This window comes from Mustela putorius, unplaced genomic scaffold (assembly GCF_011764305.1).
Source record: "Mustela putorius furo isolate JIRA1106 unplaced genomic scaffold, ASM1176430v1.1 tig00537227_pilon_pilon_pilon, whole genome shotgun sequence".
Lineage (NCBI taxonomy): Eukaryota > Metazoa > Chordata > Mammalia > Carnivora > Mustelidae > Mustela > Mustela putorius.
In genome coordinates, this window is record NW_025422368.1 from 15,719,227 (window position 1) to 15,738,693 (window position 19,467).

The 19,467-nt window shown below is 36.2% G+C and overlaps 1 protein-coding gene across 2 annotated transcripts in view; it reads left to right on the plus strand.

The window, feature by feature from the left end:
* The window catches only part of CPNE8 (copine 8), a 217,545-nt gene that overhangs the window by 40,225 nt on the left and 157,853 nt on the right, over positions 1–19,467 (plus strand). For both annotated transcript variants that reach the window (XM_004771828.3, XM_004771829.3), the window contains exon 4: positions 10,964–11,067. In XM_004771828.3, the coding sequence (XP_004771885.1) occupies positions 10,964–11,067 (104 nt within the window). The remainder of the gene's footprint in view (positions 1–10,963; positions 11,068–19,467) is intronic.

Genomic DNA, 19,467 nt, shown 5'->3' on the forward strand with positions numbered 1-19,467 from the left:
TAGTTGTCCCAATTACATATTTTAAAGCAAATGGATTCCATTCAGAATTATGTATTGCTTTAGTTGCCATTTCTTGTGGTTTCTCTCTCTTTTTTTTTTAAATTAACATATAATGTATTATTAGTCCCAGAGGTACAGGTCTGAGAATTGCTAGGTTTACACACTTCACAGCACTCATCATAGCACATACCTTCCCCAATGTCTATAACCCAACCACCCTCTCCCTACCCCCCTTTCCCTGGCAACTTCAGTTTGTTTGTGAGATTAAGAGTCTCTTATGGTTTATCTCCTCTGTGGTCTCTTTTGATCTTGAATAGTTCCTCAGTCTTTTCTTAACTTTGATGACCTTGACACTTTTTTTTTGAAAATGAAATGTCAGCTACACTATAGAATTTCTCTCATTTTGATTTTGTGTGATATTTTCCCTCATGTGCAGCTTTGGATGAAATATCACAGAGGTGATATTGTGTGTTCCTCTTATTGTATCCCATCTGGTAGCACAGGGTTTTGATTTGTTCCACTTTTGTTTAGATTGATTTTGATCACTTGATTAAAGTAATGTCTGCTAATCTTCAACAAAAAGTTACACTCTTTTTTTTTTTTTTTTTGTAGTTAATATTTTGGGAAGAGACTCTGGGAATTATGTTGGGAAAGTAGTTTATGAGTGTGTGAGGAGATGCTTTGAAGGTATATAAATATCTCTTTTCTCACTAGACTTTTAATTTATTCCTTTATTTTATAAGTGTGGACTCATAGTTTCTTCTTTTTCAGTGGATTTTTATGTTACTGTTGTTTATTTTGGGGCTCAGATTTTCACAAATTTGACAAATAGGAGCACCTTCAAGTTGGCTTCTGTGTCTTTTAAAAGTGCCTCTGTTAAAATACGAATAGAAACTACCACCTCACACTGGTTAGAATGGCTAAAATTAACAACTCAGGAAACAACAGGTGTTGGAGAGGATACAGAGAAAGGGGAACCCTTTCTGTCCACTGTTAGTGGGAATGCAAACTGGTGCAGCCACTCTGGAAAAGAGTATGGAGGTTCCTCGAGAAATTGAAAATAGAGTGGTGACCCTATGACCCAGCAATTGCATTGGTATTTTTCCAAAGGATACAAACATAGTGACTCTAAGGGGCATATGCAGTCCAGTGTTTATAGCAGCAATGTTCACATGTTCGGTGTCATTGTTAATGAATGTTAATTTTGTATATAATATAAACACACAAAACTGTTTACTATTATTTTATATTACCAGTATTCTTTTTTCTCTTCCATATATTTACTCTATTAGTTGCTTTTCATTTCATTGTGCATTTGTATGTTATATGCATTTTAATTCTGTATGAAGAATCCCCTTTAAAATTTATGTTGTTGCAATTTTGCTGTTATGTTGTCAATAAATGTCTCAATTGTTTTTATAGGGAGATGCTCTCGTTTGGCATTCACTTATTTGTTTATTGGAAACAAATACAAAAATGAAAACCTTGGTGAATTTTTAGAAGGCAGACACCCATATAATTATTAACAAGGTCAAGAAGTAGAACTTTGCCAGCATCCCGGAATTTGTTTCCATGGACCTTCCCAATCAGAGAACTCTCTTTTCCAAGAGTAATGATATGTCTGTGTGAGGGGTGGGTTTATGGTTTTATTACCTAAGTGTGCACTTTTTAACATTATAGTTTAGTCTTGCACACTTCAAAAAAATGCTATATGTATTTTCTGTTTCTTTTAGTCTATAGCTTTCCCTTTATTCCTTTGTTTTTCTTACAACTTATCTTACATAACTGGACCATTTGACATATGTTCTACAGTCTACAGTTCTACAGTCGGGATCTTATTGACTGACTATATGCTTAAGGTGCGGCTCATCATGTTTTTTTCTGTTCTTTGTATTTCTACAATTTGACAGATTGTATCAGAAGGTTGATAAGACATGGGTTCAGTTCCTTTGGCAAATCTGTTGGTGATGGTGTGAACGTTCAGTAGGAGGCAAATGAAGTCTTGTTTTCCCTCTTTTTTGGTCTTAGCACTCATTGATGCTTAGTGCCTGGATCTTTGGGGTTTTTCCTACTTGTTGGTTGGAATAATATTGCATTCTGTCAACATTATCAGATCATATTGACATTGAATGCCTTATTTTCTCTCTCTTAGACCTAATTGAGTCTTAGTTCTATAGGTAATGGTCACCACCACTCTATATGTCAATATTTCTGTAGTAATTTTGATTATCTAAAGCTCAGTTGCTACTAGATTTTTTAGAAGAGCTCATGGGTAACAGTATTCATCTTTTTTTTTTTTAATGTCACCAACAATTTGTGCCCTTTGAATATGAAGACTATAAAATCTCTTGATTACATTTTATTTCCTTAGGTATATTAAATGTTGTTCATTTGTTTTGTCATAAAACATTTCTGTCAAAAACTCTGAAGAAAATCTAATTTTATCTTTCTTTAAGTCGTGAGCTAATGAATTGTAGTTTTTAATACTTGTCTGTCTTTGTTGTGATTTTCTTCTTTGTGGACTTCTTTTACTATATGATGGATCCGTTTTGCCCGTATTGAATATTTTGCTACTTTCTCTCCTTTTTTTTTTTTTTTAAATTTCTTTTTGATTCTTAAATGCAAAAATATTTCTTTCCAATTTCTGTTAAGGCTTTATCTATGGTGATTATTCTTGTGTCCTTACTAGTTTATTCCATTGCTAAGATGCCATTTTATTTATTTTGCCTCTATTTCCTCTTTGATTTATATCACCTCCTTTCTCTGTATTGCTAATTCTGATTTATGTCATTCTCTCATGTCTGCATGTGTTTTGGCTCTGTCTGAAATAATACAGTTTTAGTTTGGTATTTGATTGTATCTTTTGGCATACTTTCATGTCCTGTAGAGATACTATTCTGCTCTCTAATCTCTCTTTTTTAAATGGTAACTTTGTATGTAATTAGACCTTGGCACCTTTAGTTTTCCTGAAATTTTAATGAAATCCAGGTTCAGATAACTTTTCTAACTTCACTGAACTACTACTTCTGTTCGATTGCGTAGTCTTCGAAAGTACGGCTCATTGTTTCCGCGATTTCCTGGCTTTGCTTCTCTCTCTATTTTTACGTGGGCTTCCTTTTTTTCTTTGTCACTGCTTGTTCCAGGCAAAAGTTTGGCTCATATTAATTAGCTTCCCTTCTCTCTAGCCTTGGGCCTTTCAGCTCTTCAGAGGTGCCTTTGCACCTCTACGATAGTATCAAACAATCAAGTTTTGTTTTTTATCCACTACCTTTTCTGGTTCTCCACTAGAATGTTTGTCTTTTGCAAGTAACTAACTGCATTGGGGCTGGAGGCAGAAAGCCTCATGCCTGTTACTTATTGCTGAATATTGTATAAGAAAATTTAGCAATATACTTGAGGCATTGGATGATTTAATATTTCCCCAGAGTGGGTTTCCTTTTGCTTCTGGGGAAATAACTAGGCTAGGAAATAACTAGGCTAGGAAAAGTTTATCTTTAGTCAGTTAAAGATTTGACTCCCTCTGAGCTGAGCTTTATGCTTCTTGAGGATTGTTCTTCTGATTCATCTGGAGTAGCCTCTTAGGGTCCCAACTCTACCGTATTTTTTTAGTCCCTCAATTAAAAACCCTTTGATGATTTTTAAAAACTCTGTTGTTCCCCCACCCCACCCCCAGTTTGATGAGATCGTTGAAGTGAGTTTGGTTTGCTTCTTTTTCAAACACAGGGCCCCTCTTTTGGCTTCTCTTTTCTCCAGGTTTTTGGTTTCACACGTATAACATTTTGTTAGCTCTCTGGTGCCTCCAAAAAAGATTATTTTATATTTTTCAGATTTTTCTAGCTGTTCTCAGGGGAAAAGTTTGTCTGAAACAACTTAATTTGTCATTGGCAGAAGCAAAAGTTTGTTCTGATCATTTTTGAATGAAACTAATTCCCAAACTTAGCTTTGCGGTTTTTTTGTTTCCCTGCCAAGTTTAAAGGAAAAAAAAAAAAGGTGAATGAAACTCACAAAAACAAACATTGAAAATTAAAGAATCTCAGTGTCAAACAATGCCTAAAGGTCTATTTATAGAATAATTTTAGGAAGGGGACAAAGTGTGTTGTGAAGTCTTAATGAAAGACAGTTAAAGAATGTCATAATTCCTTTTTTTTTTTTTTTTTAAAGATTTTATTTATTTATTTGACAGAGAGAGACACAGCAAGACAGGGAACACGAGTTGGGGGAGTGGGAGAAGGAGAAGCAGGCTTTCCTCTGAGCAGGGAGCCTGATGCTGGGCTCTATCCCAGAAGCCTGGGATATGACCTCAGCTGAAGGCAGATGCTTAACGACTGAGCTACTGAGGCACCCACAGATGCCCCTAGAATGTAATAATTCTTAAAAAGAAATCTAGGAATTATTCCTTTGGAGGATTTTAAAGATAATTGTCAAAAGTTAGTTTTGAGTATGTGAAATTAATAATTGCCCACTTTCTAGTGAATGTGCATCAACAATATTTATTATGCATCTGTGGATAGAACTGCTTTTAACTATTCAGAGAGACTTCAGGGTTGATGTGAATCCATTTTTAAGTTTATTTTCAATTGAATTTAAATAATAGCTAAGTAAAACAGTCTAATTTAAAATAATAGGGTAGAGGAAAATAATAATCTACTCAATTCATTTAAAAAATATTTTGTGTTACATAAATGAAAACCTAACTGATACATGATGAAAATTAACCCATATTCCCCAATAAGGACCTCCCTGATAAATTGAGTCCATTTTCTTTTTTTCTCTTCAGATGGTAAAACATGTCATTAATCACAGAATTAATAGCAAGCCATGACACGATTAACAGTTTCTTAAAACGTTGTTTTTTAGAGTATGATATTATATTAAAATGTTTAATCAAGGTTTTAAAGCATTATAATTTTAAAAACTGGTGGGGTTTAGTCTTCTCTGTATTTTCTTTTTCTTTTTAAAATTTTTAAAAGATTTTAAAAAATTTGTCAGAGAGAGAGTGCGCAAGAGAGCGAGCACAAGCAGGGCGAGTGGCAGAGGCAGAGGGAGAAGCAGGCTTCCCACTGAGCAAGGAGCTGGATGTGAGACTCGATCCCAGGACTCTAGGATCATGACCGAGAGCCGAAGGCAGATGCTTAACCGACTGAGGCATCCCAGTCCTTTCTGCATTTTATGTGTGACCATTATAGGGTTGTGGTCAGGGTTTTCTTTTTTTGTTGGTTAATAATTTATGTTCATTCCTAAAAATAGAAGATCCTAAAAAGTGAATAAAAACCACTTATGTGAAATATAATGCTTTTTCTTTCTGTGTGTGAATTTATATTCCCATCTAAATCTAGAACGACATCTCCGTCATCTGTAACAGTGGAGGACCTAGATAAAGCCTTCAGATTTTCCAGTGTCTTTATATAATTAAGGAAATTTCAGATCTTTGCTACATTAAAAAAAAGAAAGAAAGAAAGAAAAGCTTTAGATAATGAGTTACATGACAAACTGTATCTCCCTCAGACAAGGAGGTCCATGGATTTTCTGGTAATCCAAGTGTTTCACTTTTAAGAGGAAGTATGTTCAAATAGTGTAGTGTTGATGTGGGTGGCTGTGTGCTTGCAGTTTGCATCCTTTATGCAAATTGATATGTATAGTCCTAAACTGAGCATTTTTATTGAATTTATCTTAATATTCTTTTTGTAATACTCAGTTTATCTGGCCTTCCTGTCTACTTTCTGAGACCATGCTCATCACCAGTAAGATTTAATTCTTTTATGATAACCAAATTACAAATATGCACTCATGCAGATGACATTTTTCTTCATCATTTCCACTTCCGCTGACACATGAATATGACCTGGGTGGCTGTTCTGGGCCTTCACAATATATTAGACCTTTCTGAACATTTTTATCAAAACAGAGTTCATCTGCTTGATGCCATAAATAGATGCATGTTCTTCTAGGAATGCTCCTCTGAAGCAGTCTAACAATTAAGTTGATTTAGAAATCAGGAATATTTCCATTCTATCATTTTCTGCAGGATTTGTTTCTAAATTGGAAAAGTAGGTATTTATCCCATTAGCTCAAGCATAAAACAAAGGAAAACTTTCAAAGACTTGATTGCAAATTCTTTGTTTCTTTCTTTCTTTTTTTTTTTGCTTAAAGTTTTATAAGAAGTAGTGTTTTATGTTCCAATAAAATTAACAGTTTACATACTTCTTTCAAATGACTGAAAATTTTTACACTTGTTGAGTAAAAGCATTTTTCTCACATTTTTCTTATTGTGGGATGATGAAACATAATGCTGTGTAATTATGTAAAAGGACTTGACTGTCTGCATATTTAAATATGTTCATTGTGTCAGAGATTATGGTAATCAGCTCTGTAGGTACTTCTGACAATCCAGGATAGTTGATACTCAGAAGACTTTGTAGGGTACAAGTTGCAGTTTTATTAAATGTAGCTGTTTCTGGTTGTATACCATCGATAAAGGTTATTAATAATAGTCTTTCCTTCAAATTTTAGTCCCCTCTGATCTACGTAGAATTAATATGCAACTGTACATTTTCTAAGGAATTAGAAATTTCTGATTTGGTAGTATGAGGCATTAGCTGAGACAAATTTCATTTCAAGTCAAAAAGATTAATCACTTGGTTGATAGCTAATATAATCCAGCCTCTGGGAAAGAACTAACACATTTCCCGTGAGCTAAACTACTAGTCATAATGTATCTGTGCTTTCTTATTACTGCCAGTTTTCACTTTTCATAGTAAAAAGAATTAAAAAAACAATAACACCAATTAAAAGTTTTATATTTTTAATTTTTTTAAAGATTTTATTTATTTAAGAGAGAAAGAGAGAGACAGTGCACAGGCAGGAGGGAGATCGAGAGCGAGAGAGAATCTCGAGCAAACTCTGCAGTGGGCACAGAGAGCCTCATCCCATGATCCTGCGATCATGACCCCAACCAAAACCAAGAGTGAGACGCTCAACCAGCTGAGCTACCCAGGCGCTCCTGTTTCTGATTTTGAAAGTAGAAAATACTCATTGCAAGAAATTAAGAAAGCCCAGAAATACATAATGAAAAAAAAATTAGAAGATAATTTCTATATTCTGGTATACTTTCCTCTATTTTTATCTCTCTATATAAACATATATTTTCATCAAAATTGGTGTTATACTAAACAGGATCTTTGATTCTTTTCTCTTTGAACAATATAGATCTCCTTTAACTAATCATTTGTTCATTTTTGTACCAGTGTAAATCAAAGTTGTGTATGTCTTGTGCCTTCATGGAACATACTGTCTAGTAAGGGGACTATAAAACAAATAAATAAAAGTATAATTACAAAATATAAGTTTTATAAAGGAAAGAAACAGGTGCTATGAAGGAGAATAATTTTAGGGGTAAGGAGCCAACATTAGCATGCGTATTTAGAGCCGGAAGACTGACATTTAAATAGAGGCTTAAAAGGTGAGAAAAAGTCAGCCATCGAAGAGTGGAGTTACTCACATAGGTGCAAAGGCCATGGGATTAAAAGGATTTGGTGAGTAAAGGGCTCTAAAAGAAGACCAGCTGGCCAGGGAGAAGAGAAAGAGGAGATACTAGCCCATGATGAAACCAAGAGGTAGAAATGAGTCAGTCCTGCAGACAAAAGAAAAGAGGTTTTGTTTGAAGTATTATGCGAAGCCATTAGAGACTATTGGGGAGCTGAAATTGCATGGCTGTGTTTAAACTTTTTCAAAATATTTATTTTGAAAGTTATATGGGGGAAGAATTGGAGGGAGAGCAAGAGTACACATAGGTGTGAGATGGGGGGCCGGAGGTGGTCCATGAGAAAGCTGAAAAGCTTGACGTAAGCTGTGGACATGAGATCCCGAGAGAAGGAGATGGTTGGGAGATGTGTTTGAGGTTGGAATTGCCAGTTTACGAGGTGGTGATGAAGAGGAGTTGGTGGGTTAAAAGGAAGGAGTTCAGAAGTTTGACTCCCGTTTATGGCAAAAAGAACCGAGAAGATGATAGTGTCATTTACTGCCAAGGGGTAGATTTGGGAAGGACAGGGTTGGGGTACTGGTTGTGGTATAAAAATCAGTATTCAAAGTTCGATAGTAATTCTGCGGGACGCGTTAGACAACCACATGTGCAGGCGAGAAGGCAGTTGTGTGCATGAGCGAACTCAGAGGTGAGTGTGGGCTGATGCTTGCTTTTGGACATTACCATTGTGTAGGTGGGATTTAAAGCCAAAGGAACAGATAAAATAACAGAAGAGTGAAGATAGGCAGATGAAGGGGGCCTGGAACTGGGTTCTGACAATGAGAGATTGCATGCCTGAGAGTCTAGGAGGGGAAGAGAAACCGGAGTGTGGTGTCAAAAGCAAGAAAAGACTGCTTCAGGAAGGAAAGCGGAGACAGCCACGTCCCATGCTGCCGAGGAGTGACTGCCGGATTGTGCGATGTGGAGGTTACTGGCGAGATCATGGAAAGCAGTTTCAGGGCTGTGTGTGGGAAGGCCTACTGTAACAAGTGTTTGTAATGTAGAGATGATTGTTATGCCCCAATAATGGGTCCGTGATTAAAGGAGTGAGGCTGATACAAAGCGAAGGTCAAGCAAAGCTATATTTCGTGCCAAGCATCAAGAATCTAACCAAACGTTTGGGGCAGCACCTTTTACAAGAGAGGGCGACCCTTCTCTGTTTCACAGACTAGCTTTTAAGGACAAAGGCCATGCGGTCCGGCCTGGTCACGCACAGGTCCCAATGAGATTGTAACACACACAGGAAACTCCACAGTGATGCTAGACGACCAGTTGAGTTACAATTTACCCTAGTAGACATTTGAACCAGCCTATCACACTTTGATTGGGTTTGGTGCCCAAAAGGGCTCCCAAAGGGCGGGGCCCATACTCCTTGGTAACTGGGGAGACAGTATGCATCCCCCCCCACTGATCAATGTCTCCACCTGGCCTGACCCACCCTTGTATCTGGGCTTTGTTACCTGTAAATCCCCTGGGGGAAGGGGAGCAGGGACAGTTTCTAAATAGGTCCTTACAATGATGAGCTAAAATTTTAATGGCTGCCTATTAATCTGCACTTAAGTTAGCAGAGTATATGCAGCTACCCATATTGCTGACAAGCCCGCTGTCCCCAGCAAACAGGCTTGTAAGTGTGTTCATGGCTCATGGACCCTGGAAAATTGTTGGCTTGTAGCTCTGTGAGGCCCACACTGGGAAATTTCACTCTGTCTTCTTTCCTCTGAGTGTGAGTTTGGGTTCAAATCTACAAGAGGGATTTGGGTGCTGGGGAATATGGATCCTGGCTGAAATTTCTGTTTGAGAGTGTTGTGTGTTTGCTGGTTTAGTGCTCCCAACTGTGGCCTGGGGAGCTTCCAGGCAGTGGAAAGGCTGGGGGGCCCAGGCTGTGTCGGGTCCAGACAAACTTCTTGACCTCTGCACTGCTCTTTTGGGGTGTATGGGTACGGCCAGCACATGGTTCTTTGGTACATTCTCACTTTTTAAAAATTAGGAATCATGGATAGGCTCATTATTGGATCTTCTTAGGGCCTCACATGTTCTATTCTGAAATAAAGGAGAGTCCTAGAAAGATTTTGTAGCCAAAGGTTGTGAATCCTCTCTGCCTCAATTTTCTCATCTTTATTTATTGATTTATTTTTAAAGATTTCTCATCCTTAAATTGGGACTAATAACACCTACCTTTCATGGTTAAGCTAAAGATTTAAAGTAATGTGTGAGAAGTACTTGAAACCAAGTAAGTACTCAATAAATGGCTATAATAATTATTATTATTCAAAGAAACTGTTTAATATTTTGGAAATGTTGAATGAATGACCTCAGTTGTGGTTTGTCTGTATGATACTGGTTCATGATATAAACATTGTCAGATACATAAGCCTCTATAAACTGTTTTTTTTGTGTGTGTGTGTGTGTGTGTGTGTATAATTAGTTAGCAATAGCCATGGTAATTCCTTTGTCATGAGTATTTTCTACCATAGTTTTATTATCAAAATTTATGTAAGCATGACCTTCACTTTTTAGTGGATTAGCACAGTTCTCTTATTCCTATTAAAAATAGTATTTCTTTGAACTTTAATAAAAGTTTGTTCTCTGATAAGATGGCATGCATAAATCTGTTCAGAACTAAAGGTTAAAATTCCCTTATTAGAATTCCATGGGAGTAGAAGGAGAAGAATATAAGCTGAATAAAAAAAGAGAGAGAGTTGTTAAATTTATATTTCTGGTCTGACTTTGGAAGCAGAGCCTGGTGACCTTCTTTCACATTGAACAACTAGAAAGTTTTTGTTTTTGTTTTCTACTTCCCCTAAGGGGGAGAAATTTACTTTTTTAAAGCAAAAGTGCACCTTACTAGCTTAAAACCAGTAAATATTAAAGATCTCATTTTACCCTGTCTAGACCATAAGAATTAAAGCAAAGCAAAGCAAAACAAAAGAAAACCCAAATTATTGAAGTATGTAATAGAATATAGGAAATTTCTCCCCAAAACACAGCTAATAAACTGTTTCATGCAGAGGACTTCCTGATTATGAATATTGGGACCCCTCCAGTTGTTAACAATATATGTTGCTTAGCCTAGTTCTACACTAGGTTAAGAAAAATATTTGTGATGCACTAAAATTGAAGGGAGAAATAACTTCCTTTGACTAGCATGGATTTGGCTTTGAAGTGGGGATAAGAGGGGAGAAAGTGTTACAGCTTGTTAGATGAATTTTCAGAAGCTGCTGTTCTAATAATTTGAACGAACTCAGTGCTCATTTTCAAATTTCCCTGGGTGAGTAAGAATGAATAATTTTTGTCTCAAAAAACTTTCCTGCATGGCTTTACTTTTCTAATCATTAGGATATTTATTGTTTATGTTTTCAAGGAACTATATTAATACTAGGTGCTATGCTGTAATCAGTAACCATGCAAGGCTTGATTTTAACCTCTCTCTCTCTTTCTCTACAGTTTGGAAGGACTGAAGTGATTGATAATACTTTAAATCCTGATTTTGTACGAAAATTTATCCTGGACTACTTTTTTGAAGAAAGGGAGAACCTTCGTTTTGACTTGTAAGTTCTGGTATAACTCGCATTGTTAAAAAATAGATTTTTTTTTTTTAAAGATTTTATTTATTTATTTGACAGACAGAGATCACAAGCGGGCAGAGAGGGAGGCAGAGAGGAAGGGAAGCAGACTCCCTGCTGATCAGACGGCCCGACGACGTGGGGCTCGATCCCAGGACCCTGAGATCATGACCCGAGCTGAAGGCAGAGGCTTTAGCCCACTGAGCCACCCAGGTGTACCCAAAAATAGATTTTTAAAGGCAAATTTTGTGACATACAAAATTTGGGTATGGTTGTACAAATACTAGGTTATATTGGCAGGAAAGTAGATTAATTCTACTTAGAGTATGGCCAGAGCACTATCCCTAGCGTTACTTTGCATTTTATAGGTTTTTGGCTATATGTTTATTGAAAAAATTAGTGAGCATTTTAACTATGCTGAAATGCTGCATGATATATATGGACATCCTTTCAAACCATCTTTGGCCTCGGTGATTTCTTTACAAGTTCCACATATACTCCAAGGTGATCTTACTCCTCATGTCCCCCAGATGGTGAAGTTTCTCTCAGCTCCCTCTTTGTATAGTATATGGATCACTATCTAAACTTTGCTTCCTTTTATCTCTTCATGGCCTGCTATTACCAAGACCCAGGATACTGGAGCCAGAATTTTTGATTCTTTTAACATTCTTGTTACTTTGATGTTGAAATAGTCATATCAAAATATCATTAAGTTCAGCTTCTTGTCTGCAGAGAATCTAGAGTCAGTTTGTTTGTAAGATAGTATTTGTTACTCAATTTTTGTTTCACAGATGTAAAGGTGATTATTGAAATATCTGGATATTGTTCAAAGGAAGTCTGGTGAGAGGGAAAACTATAACATAGTATGTACTTAATAAATTAAAATAGTTTATGAACATTATAAGTCTTTAAAAATAGAAATGCCTTTAAATAGCTGGAAACAATAAAATGTATCAGGCTGTCACAATTTATAAATTTTTTAAAATAAAAGCTATCAATATCATATTTGAAAAAGTGCTAGATTACTTTCTAATGTAAAAAGAAAGTTATCTACCATGACCAGCCTTTCTCATTTTCCTCTAAAATGTGTGCAGTAAAATAACCTTCTGTTTAAAAAAGGAGAATATTATACCAGGCCCTTTCCTTCAAGAGTTATAGGAGTTCTAAATATTCATTATATTTATCAGGCAAAATTTATTATGCCTATTTGCTTTTTTATGTCCTTGAAACCCCATTTTGAATACTAAAAATGATATGTCTGAGAAAAAATCCTGAAGTATAATATAATGATTTCTTGACCATGTTTATCATGGAGATTGCTCATAGTGTTGTTACTTAAAAGCGACATATAAATCATGACGAATGTGGTTCTCCCGTTGTTCAGGCCTTCATAGCTGCTGTTCTTAAGAATTCTCTCTCACACAGAATGGTACCTGCTTAATTTTTTCCCTCTGCTTTTAGATTTAACTTTATCCTAAAACCAGCCATTTGTATTGTTTGTTTATCTATATTGTTTCCTCTCATTTGAAAGTAGTAAATATTTATAATAAACTTTAAGTTATGTAGGCATTTAAAAGTGAAAGTTTCCAGTTAGTTCAATGCCCTCCCCACCCCCGTCAAAACCCGTCAACCCACCAATAACTAAAAATGTAAATGACTTGACGTACATACCTGCAGATCTTTTTTTTTTTAAAGATACATAAACATATGGGAGTCTTAATATTTTGAAAACCACAAATATTTTCCTATTACTTGTGCTCAACACAACCAGTACGCTCCGTTATCTGTCCGTACTCCCCATTATCTGTTCATCCCATCCTCCCGGTCTGGGAGGTGACCTCTCCTCTGGTAACCATCAGTTTGTTCTCTATAATTAAGAGTCTGTTTTTTTATTTGTCTCCCTCTCTCTCTTATTTTTTTCCCTTAGCTCATTTGTATTGTTTCTTAAATTCTGCATATAAGTGAAATCACATGGTATTTGCCTTTCTCTGACTTGGCTTATTTCACTTGGCGTTATGCTCTCTAGCACCAGCCATGTCGTTGCAAATGGCAAGATTTCATTCTTTATCATGGCTGAATAATATAATGTTATGTGTGTGTGTGTGTGTGCATAAAGATAGATAGATATCTATGTGTGTATGCACACACACACACACACACACATATATACCACTTCTATATATATATATATATATATACCACTTCTTTATCCATCTATCAGTTGATGGACACTTGGGTTGCTTCCAGAATTTAGCTATTGTAAGTAATGCTGCTATAAACACAGGGGTGCATGTATCTCTTTGAATCCATGTTCCTTGTGTTCTTGGGTAAATACCCAGAAGTGGGATTGCTGGATCATAAGGTCGTTCTATTTTTAACTTTTTGGGAACCTCCATACTGTTTTCTCCAGTGACTGTACCAGTTAGCATTCCTACCAACAGTGCATGAGGGTTCCTTTTCTTCACAACCCGTTACTTGTATTGTTGATTTTAGCCATGATGACAAGAGTGAGGTGGTACCTCATTGTAGTTTTTTTTTTTTTAAAGATTTTATTTATTTATTTGGCAGAGATCACAAGTAGGCAGAGAGGGAGGCAGAGAGAGAGAGGAGGAAGCAGGCTCTCCGCTGAGCAGATAGCCCCATGCTGGGCTTGATCCCAGGACACTGGGATCATGACCTGAGCTGAAGGCAGAGGCTTTAACCACTGAGCCACCAGGCGCCCTCTCATTGTAATTTTGATACGCATTTTCCTGATGATAAGTGATTATGAACAACATCTTTTCATGTGTTTGTTGGCCATCAGGTTGTCTTTTTGGAGAAATGCCTCTTCTTCCTGTCTTCTGCCCACTTTTAATTGGATTATTTGTAGGGGGGTGTTGAGTTTTATAAGTTCTTTACTTATTTTGCATATTAACCCTTTATCAGATATTTCATTTGAAAATACTTCTCTTATTTAATAGGTTACCTTTTAGTTTTGTTGTTTCCTTTGCTGTGCAGAAGCTTTTTATTTTGATGTAGTCCCAATAGTTTATTTTTGTTTTTGTTTCCCTTGCCTCAGGAGACTTACCTAGAAAGAAGTTGCTATGTCAGAGTCCGATGTTAAAGAAATTACTGCCTGTGTTCTCTTCTAGATCTTTATGGTTTCAGGTCTCACCTTAGGTCTTTAATTCATTTTGAATTTATTTTTGTGTATGGTGTAAGAAAGCAGTCCATTTTCATTATTTTGGATGTGGCTGTCCAGTTTTCCCAACACCATTTGTTGAAGAAACTTCTTTTTTCCAGTGGATATTCTTTCCTGTTTTGTCAAAGATCAATTGACCATAAAATTATGGGTTTGTTTCTGGGTTTTCTGTTCTGTTAACATCGATTTATGTGTCAGTTTTTGTGCCAGTTCCATACTGTTTTGATTACTACGTCTTTATAATATAGCTTGAAGGACAGCATTATGATGCCTCCAGTTTTATTTTTCCTTTTGAAGATTGCTTTGTCTGTGTAGGGTCTTTGTGGTTCCATAAATATTTTAGGATTCTTTGTTCTAGTTTGTGAAAAGTGCTATATTCTGATAAGGATTACATTAAATACGTAGACTGCTTTGGGTAGTAGAGACATTTTAGTAATACTTGTTTTTCCAGTCCATGAGCATGAAATATCTTTGCATTTCTTTGTGTCATCTTCAATTTCTTCCATCAGTATTTTATAGTTTTCAAAGTACAGGTCTTCTGCCTCTTTGGTTAGGTTTATTTGTAGGCATCTTATTATTTCGGGTGCAGTTATAAATGGGATTGTTTTCTTAATTTCTTTTTTGGCTGCTTCATTCTTGTTGTATAAAAATGCAAAATTTCTGCACATTGATTTTTGTATCCTGCGACTTTACTGAATTCGTTAATCAATTCTAGCAGTTCTTTGGTGGAGCCTTTTGGGTTTTCTGCATATAGAATATCATGTCATCTGCAAATAGTGTTAAGTTTTACTTCTTCCTTACCAATTTGACTGTTGTGGCTAGGCCTTCCAGTACTGTGTTGAATAAAAGTGGTGAGAGTGGACATCCTTGTCTTGTTCCTGACCTTAGGGGAAAAGCTCTCAGTTTTTCTCCATTAAGGATGATAGCTGTTTTTTCATGTATAGCCTCTATTATGTTGAGGTATATTCCCTCTAACTCTACTTTGTTGAGGGCTTTTTTTAATCATGAATGGATATTGTACTTTGTCCAATGTTTTTTGTCATCTGTTGAAATGATCATGTAACTTCTTATCCTTTTCTCTTATTGATGTGATATATCACATTGATACATTTGCAAATGTTGAACCACTCTTGAAACCCAGGAGTAAATTCCACTTGATCGTGGTTTTTTTAATGTATTGTTGAATTAAGTTTGCTAGTATTTTGTTGAGAATTTTTGCATCTATGTTCATCAGGGATTTTAGCCTGTAGTTCTCTTTTTGGGTTTGGTGTCTATCTGGTTTTGATATCAGGGTAATGGTGGCCTCAGAATGAATTTGGAAGTTTTCCTTCCCCTTCTGTTTTTTGAAATAGTTTAAGAAGTATAGGTGTTCATTCTTCTTTAAAGTTTGGTAGAATTCTCCTGTAAAGCCAAGATCCTATGTGCTTTGTTCTCTGAACTTGTTGCCTGTGTTTTAGCTCTGATATTCAGAGCCCTTTCTGTTTTGTGCTGGTTGCTGTCTGCCCAAAGGCCCCTGTCACAAGCAGCTGCTGCCAGGTGACTGTATCACCATGTCCCTACTTGGCCCTGGTTCCTTAAGCCTACGTCCTACTCATCCTTTTCTCATCTATGTTGTAATTGTTGCTATTCCAGAATTTCACAAGTGGAATGAAAAGAAAGGTGCTTTAGAAGGATGACACCGATTAAATGTTTCTTAGTCAGTAGACCAAGGAGCAAAAACTGAGAGCTGGGCTAACATTCTAGAGAGGAAAAGAAGGTAAAGAATGATTTACCTGTACACAGAGGCTAGTGATCATGTTCTCATCTCTACTGAAGATGAGGCTATGGAAACTAATTGGTTTTAAAAAGTGTCTGGTGCAAGGAATATAATTCCACTGAACTCAGTGCTGGTTAATGTTCAAATGGGTAGTGTTTCAGCAATCACTCTGACAAACTGGTGAGTCCAAATGAGAATATATTAAGTTAGGGAGGCATCTGATACTTATGTCATGTTCGTAAGCTTTCTAGGTATGCTTAGCTTGAGCAAGGGAAGACTTAAAGGTAGGAGGAAGTTAGGGCATTGCTGGTATGTCGCATACTTATCTAGTATTGGATGCTAAGTCAGTAATATTGTTTACCTTTGCTGTAAGTGTTTCGGGGAATTAAAAAAAAAAAGGAAAACAAAATTAACACATTTACTGGAAAAAATACAGAGGAAAGAAATGATAAGATGGTTTAATATGTTTGTTACTAATATCTTCCAGTTACTTGTAAACTCAGTGAAGTAGTTACCGAAGCTCATGGAGTTTGAAAGTTAGTATATAAGTTTGCAGGTGCAGACAAAAGAGGTTATTTTCGTTAGTACTACTACTACTATTATTCACAGTTTGTAATAGGATCATATGCATATATAATTTTAACCCACCCAACAAATTTCTGAGGTGGAATTAATCCACTTTTGTAAATGAGAAAACCGAGGCCCAGAAAGTGTTATATGTTCAAAGGATCAGATTTTGCCTAAAATACTTTATAATTAAATGCTAGAAAACTGGAATTTCTAAAATTTTATGAAGTCTAAAAATTATGTCTAAACTGGGATTTTTTATGTTTGCCTTGGTTATGTAATACTGATGAAAGTGTATGTTTAAAGTATTCTGCTGCACTTTGAATATAATAATATGGTAGAATATATTTTATCTATCTAAATAAATAAAAGTAAGACTGTTAGGAAATTGCTATGTTTGATAGGAATGGGAGCATGTTACATTATTTCATCTCAGTGTGACAAGAAGAAATAGAGTAACAGAAGTTAGTGTAGGTAGATTGATATGTTTTAACTTCTTCAGCTTTCTCTTTTCTTCTAAAAATTATAGTGATTTTCACAGAAATTATGTAGTGTTCAAAATGTGAAAGTGTATTGCAAAATTGAATTATGTATCGTTTTATCCTTTGAATGCATTTGGCTGATTTCAGCAATTTGATTCAAAGAGCTTTATTTCAATTGTATAGCATTTCTGAGAAATCCAAACAATTAGGGCCAGAGAAAGGGATAACTGATTATCAAGAAAAGCAGCAAGTATATTCTTAGTTCATGTAGTATTTTTTATATCGCTTTAGTTAATTCCTTTTGATTTACCATGTATTAGACTATCTCACATAACACCTTTAACCTGTGACACCAGATTTTCTTTTTTCCTTTTCTTTTCTTTTTCTTTTTCTTTTCTTCTTTCTTTCTTTCTTTCTTTCACTGTGTGATTTTTCCAGCATTTCTACCCAAATAAGTATGGAAAACACTGTATTTGCTTACTAGTTACATGTATCTATTTATCCATTAGTATACCCAATTATAATTGGTTTTTAAATTTTGTCTTAGCATTGTGTTATCCCTAGGAAGAAGTATTGATTGTAGGATATTTGGAAAGTAAAAACAGGATAAAATAGGCAATAAAACCATTTGTAACCCCAACCTGCATCTGCCAGAGAGCTAAAGCGATACTCCAGTGCATTTATGACAATATGTCTGCTTGAGGGGACAATGATGCTGAAGAATACAGTAGTCCAAATTGTCCAACAGACAGATTGTAAATGTTTTTCAGAATTGTTTTATTTAATCTGCCCATTGATTTAATAAAATTCTAAGAAAAAATTGAAAAGAAACTGAAAGTGTGTGATGTAAAGAATTGCCTATTATGGAAGGTTTGAAAAATGGTTTTCAGGCTCCCTTTTTAATTTTTAATGCTGATAGAAAATTGTAATGACAGAGAAAGAGAGGGAAAGACAGAATAAATATGTCTTCTGTCACAACTGGGCCAAATTCCTTTAAGTCCTGATGAATCCATAATAATTATTGTTACTGTAGTATGCCTGAAATACATATTTAAGATTAGCTTATCAACTATGAATTTTAAAATTCTCCTGCCTTTTTGATTTGATGTGTACCTCTTCATTTAAGAGACATGGTCTCTGTCATCATGCTACGTATGGATCACAGATAAGGTCATAAACGTTGGCATCTATTTATTTTGTTATGATTATCACATTGATAATAGTATCAGTACCTCATAAATCACCTTTTTTGGTCACAGTTGAAAACTATGATTGGCAGAACAGCTGCACAAAAATGTCTTTGAGCAAGCGGTGTGGGTAGTCCCATCATTCTGTAACATGAGCTGGAGAATAGGAGAAATGAGATAGAATCGTTTTCACTCTTGCTTTTCCACTTAGACTGCAACAGCAACAAGGTAGTTAGGAGTCTAGATTTGACTTACCTAGCAAGTTATTTTTCTTCTTGATAAATCAAATGGTGATAATTGTGGAATGTATAATGTTATTTGAGGGAAGTAAGCTTTCAAAAATTTCTTCCCAATACTGTTAATTCCAGTTTTTCCCATTGGTTAAGGACTCCCTTCACAATGTCGAGGTCTGATTTTGAGAGTTTGCAGTCACTTTTGTTCACTAGAACCACCTTATTTTGTAGATCATACGTACTTTTCACCTTAAAACTTTAATCTCGGGGCCCCTGGGTGGCTCAGAGGGTTAAGCCTCTGCCTTCGGTTCAGGTCATGATCCCAGGGTTCAGGAATGGAGACCCACATCGGACTCTCTGCTCAGCAGGGACCCTGCTTCCCTCTCTCTCTCTCTGCCTGCCTACTTGTAATCTCTGTCAAGTGAATAAATAAAATCTTTTAAAAAAAAACTTTAATCTCAAACTTACTTCAAAACTCTTTACTTCCTCTTTCCTCAGAGCTCTTGTTTTAGCTTCTTGCAGGAGAGCAGGGGCTGAAGGGGGAAGGGTTGATAAGCTGGGAGGGGGGGTATGGGCTTCTTATCTGGAAGAATTTGGAAGAATCCAGACCTAAAGGTAGCACAAGCCGCACATTCTGCTTGTTCCTCAGTTCTCAGAAGGTATTTCTTAGGGCTGTCACCTGACATCTTCTTTTATTGGCAGCCACAGGCTGGACTTGTGGGCAGGTTCTGTAGCTCAGCAGCCTCTGACTGGGAAACTGGATGGGGCTGTCTACTCCTTCAGGCACCTCAGACATTAGAGTTCCTCTTTTTGGCTTTCGGGAGTGGAAGGAACCTCCTCTTGCTGCTTGAGAAGTAGGATCCTAGCCTGTCACTTTCACGAGTCACTTTGTAGAGAAGGGTCTGACTCTAATGAGAGTGACTCTTGAGCACCTCTGAGGCAAGCATAAAGGGATATACTTAGCATCTTTGGTTTTCAG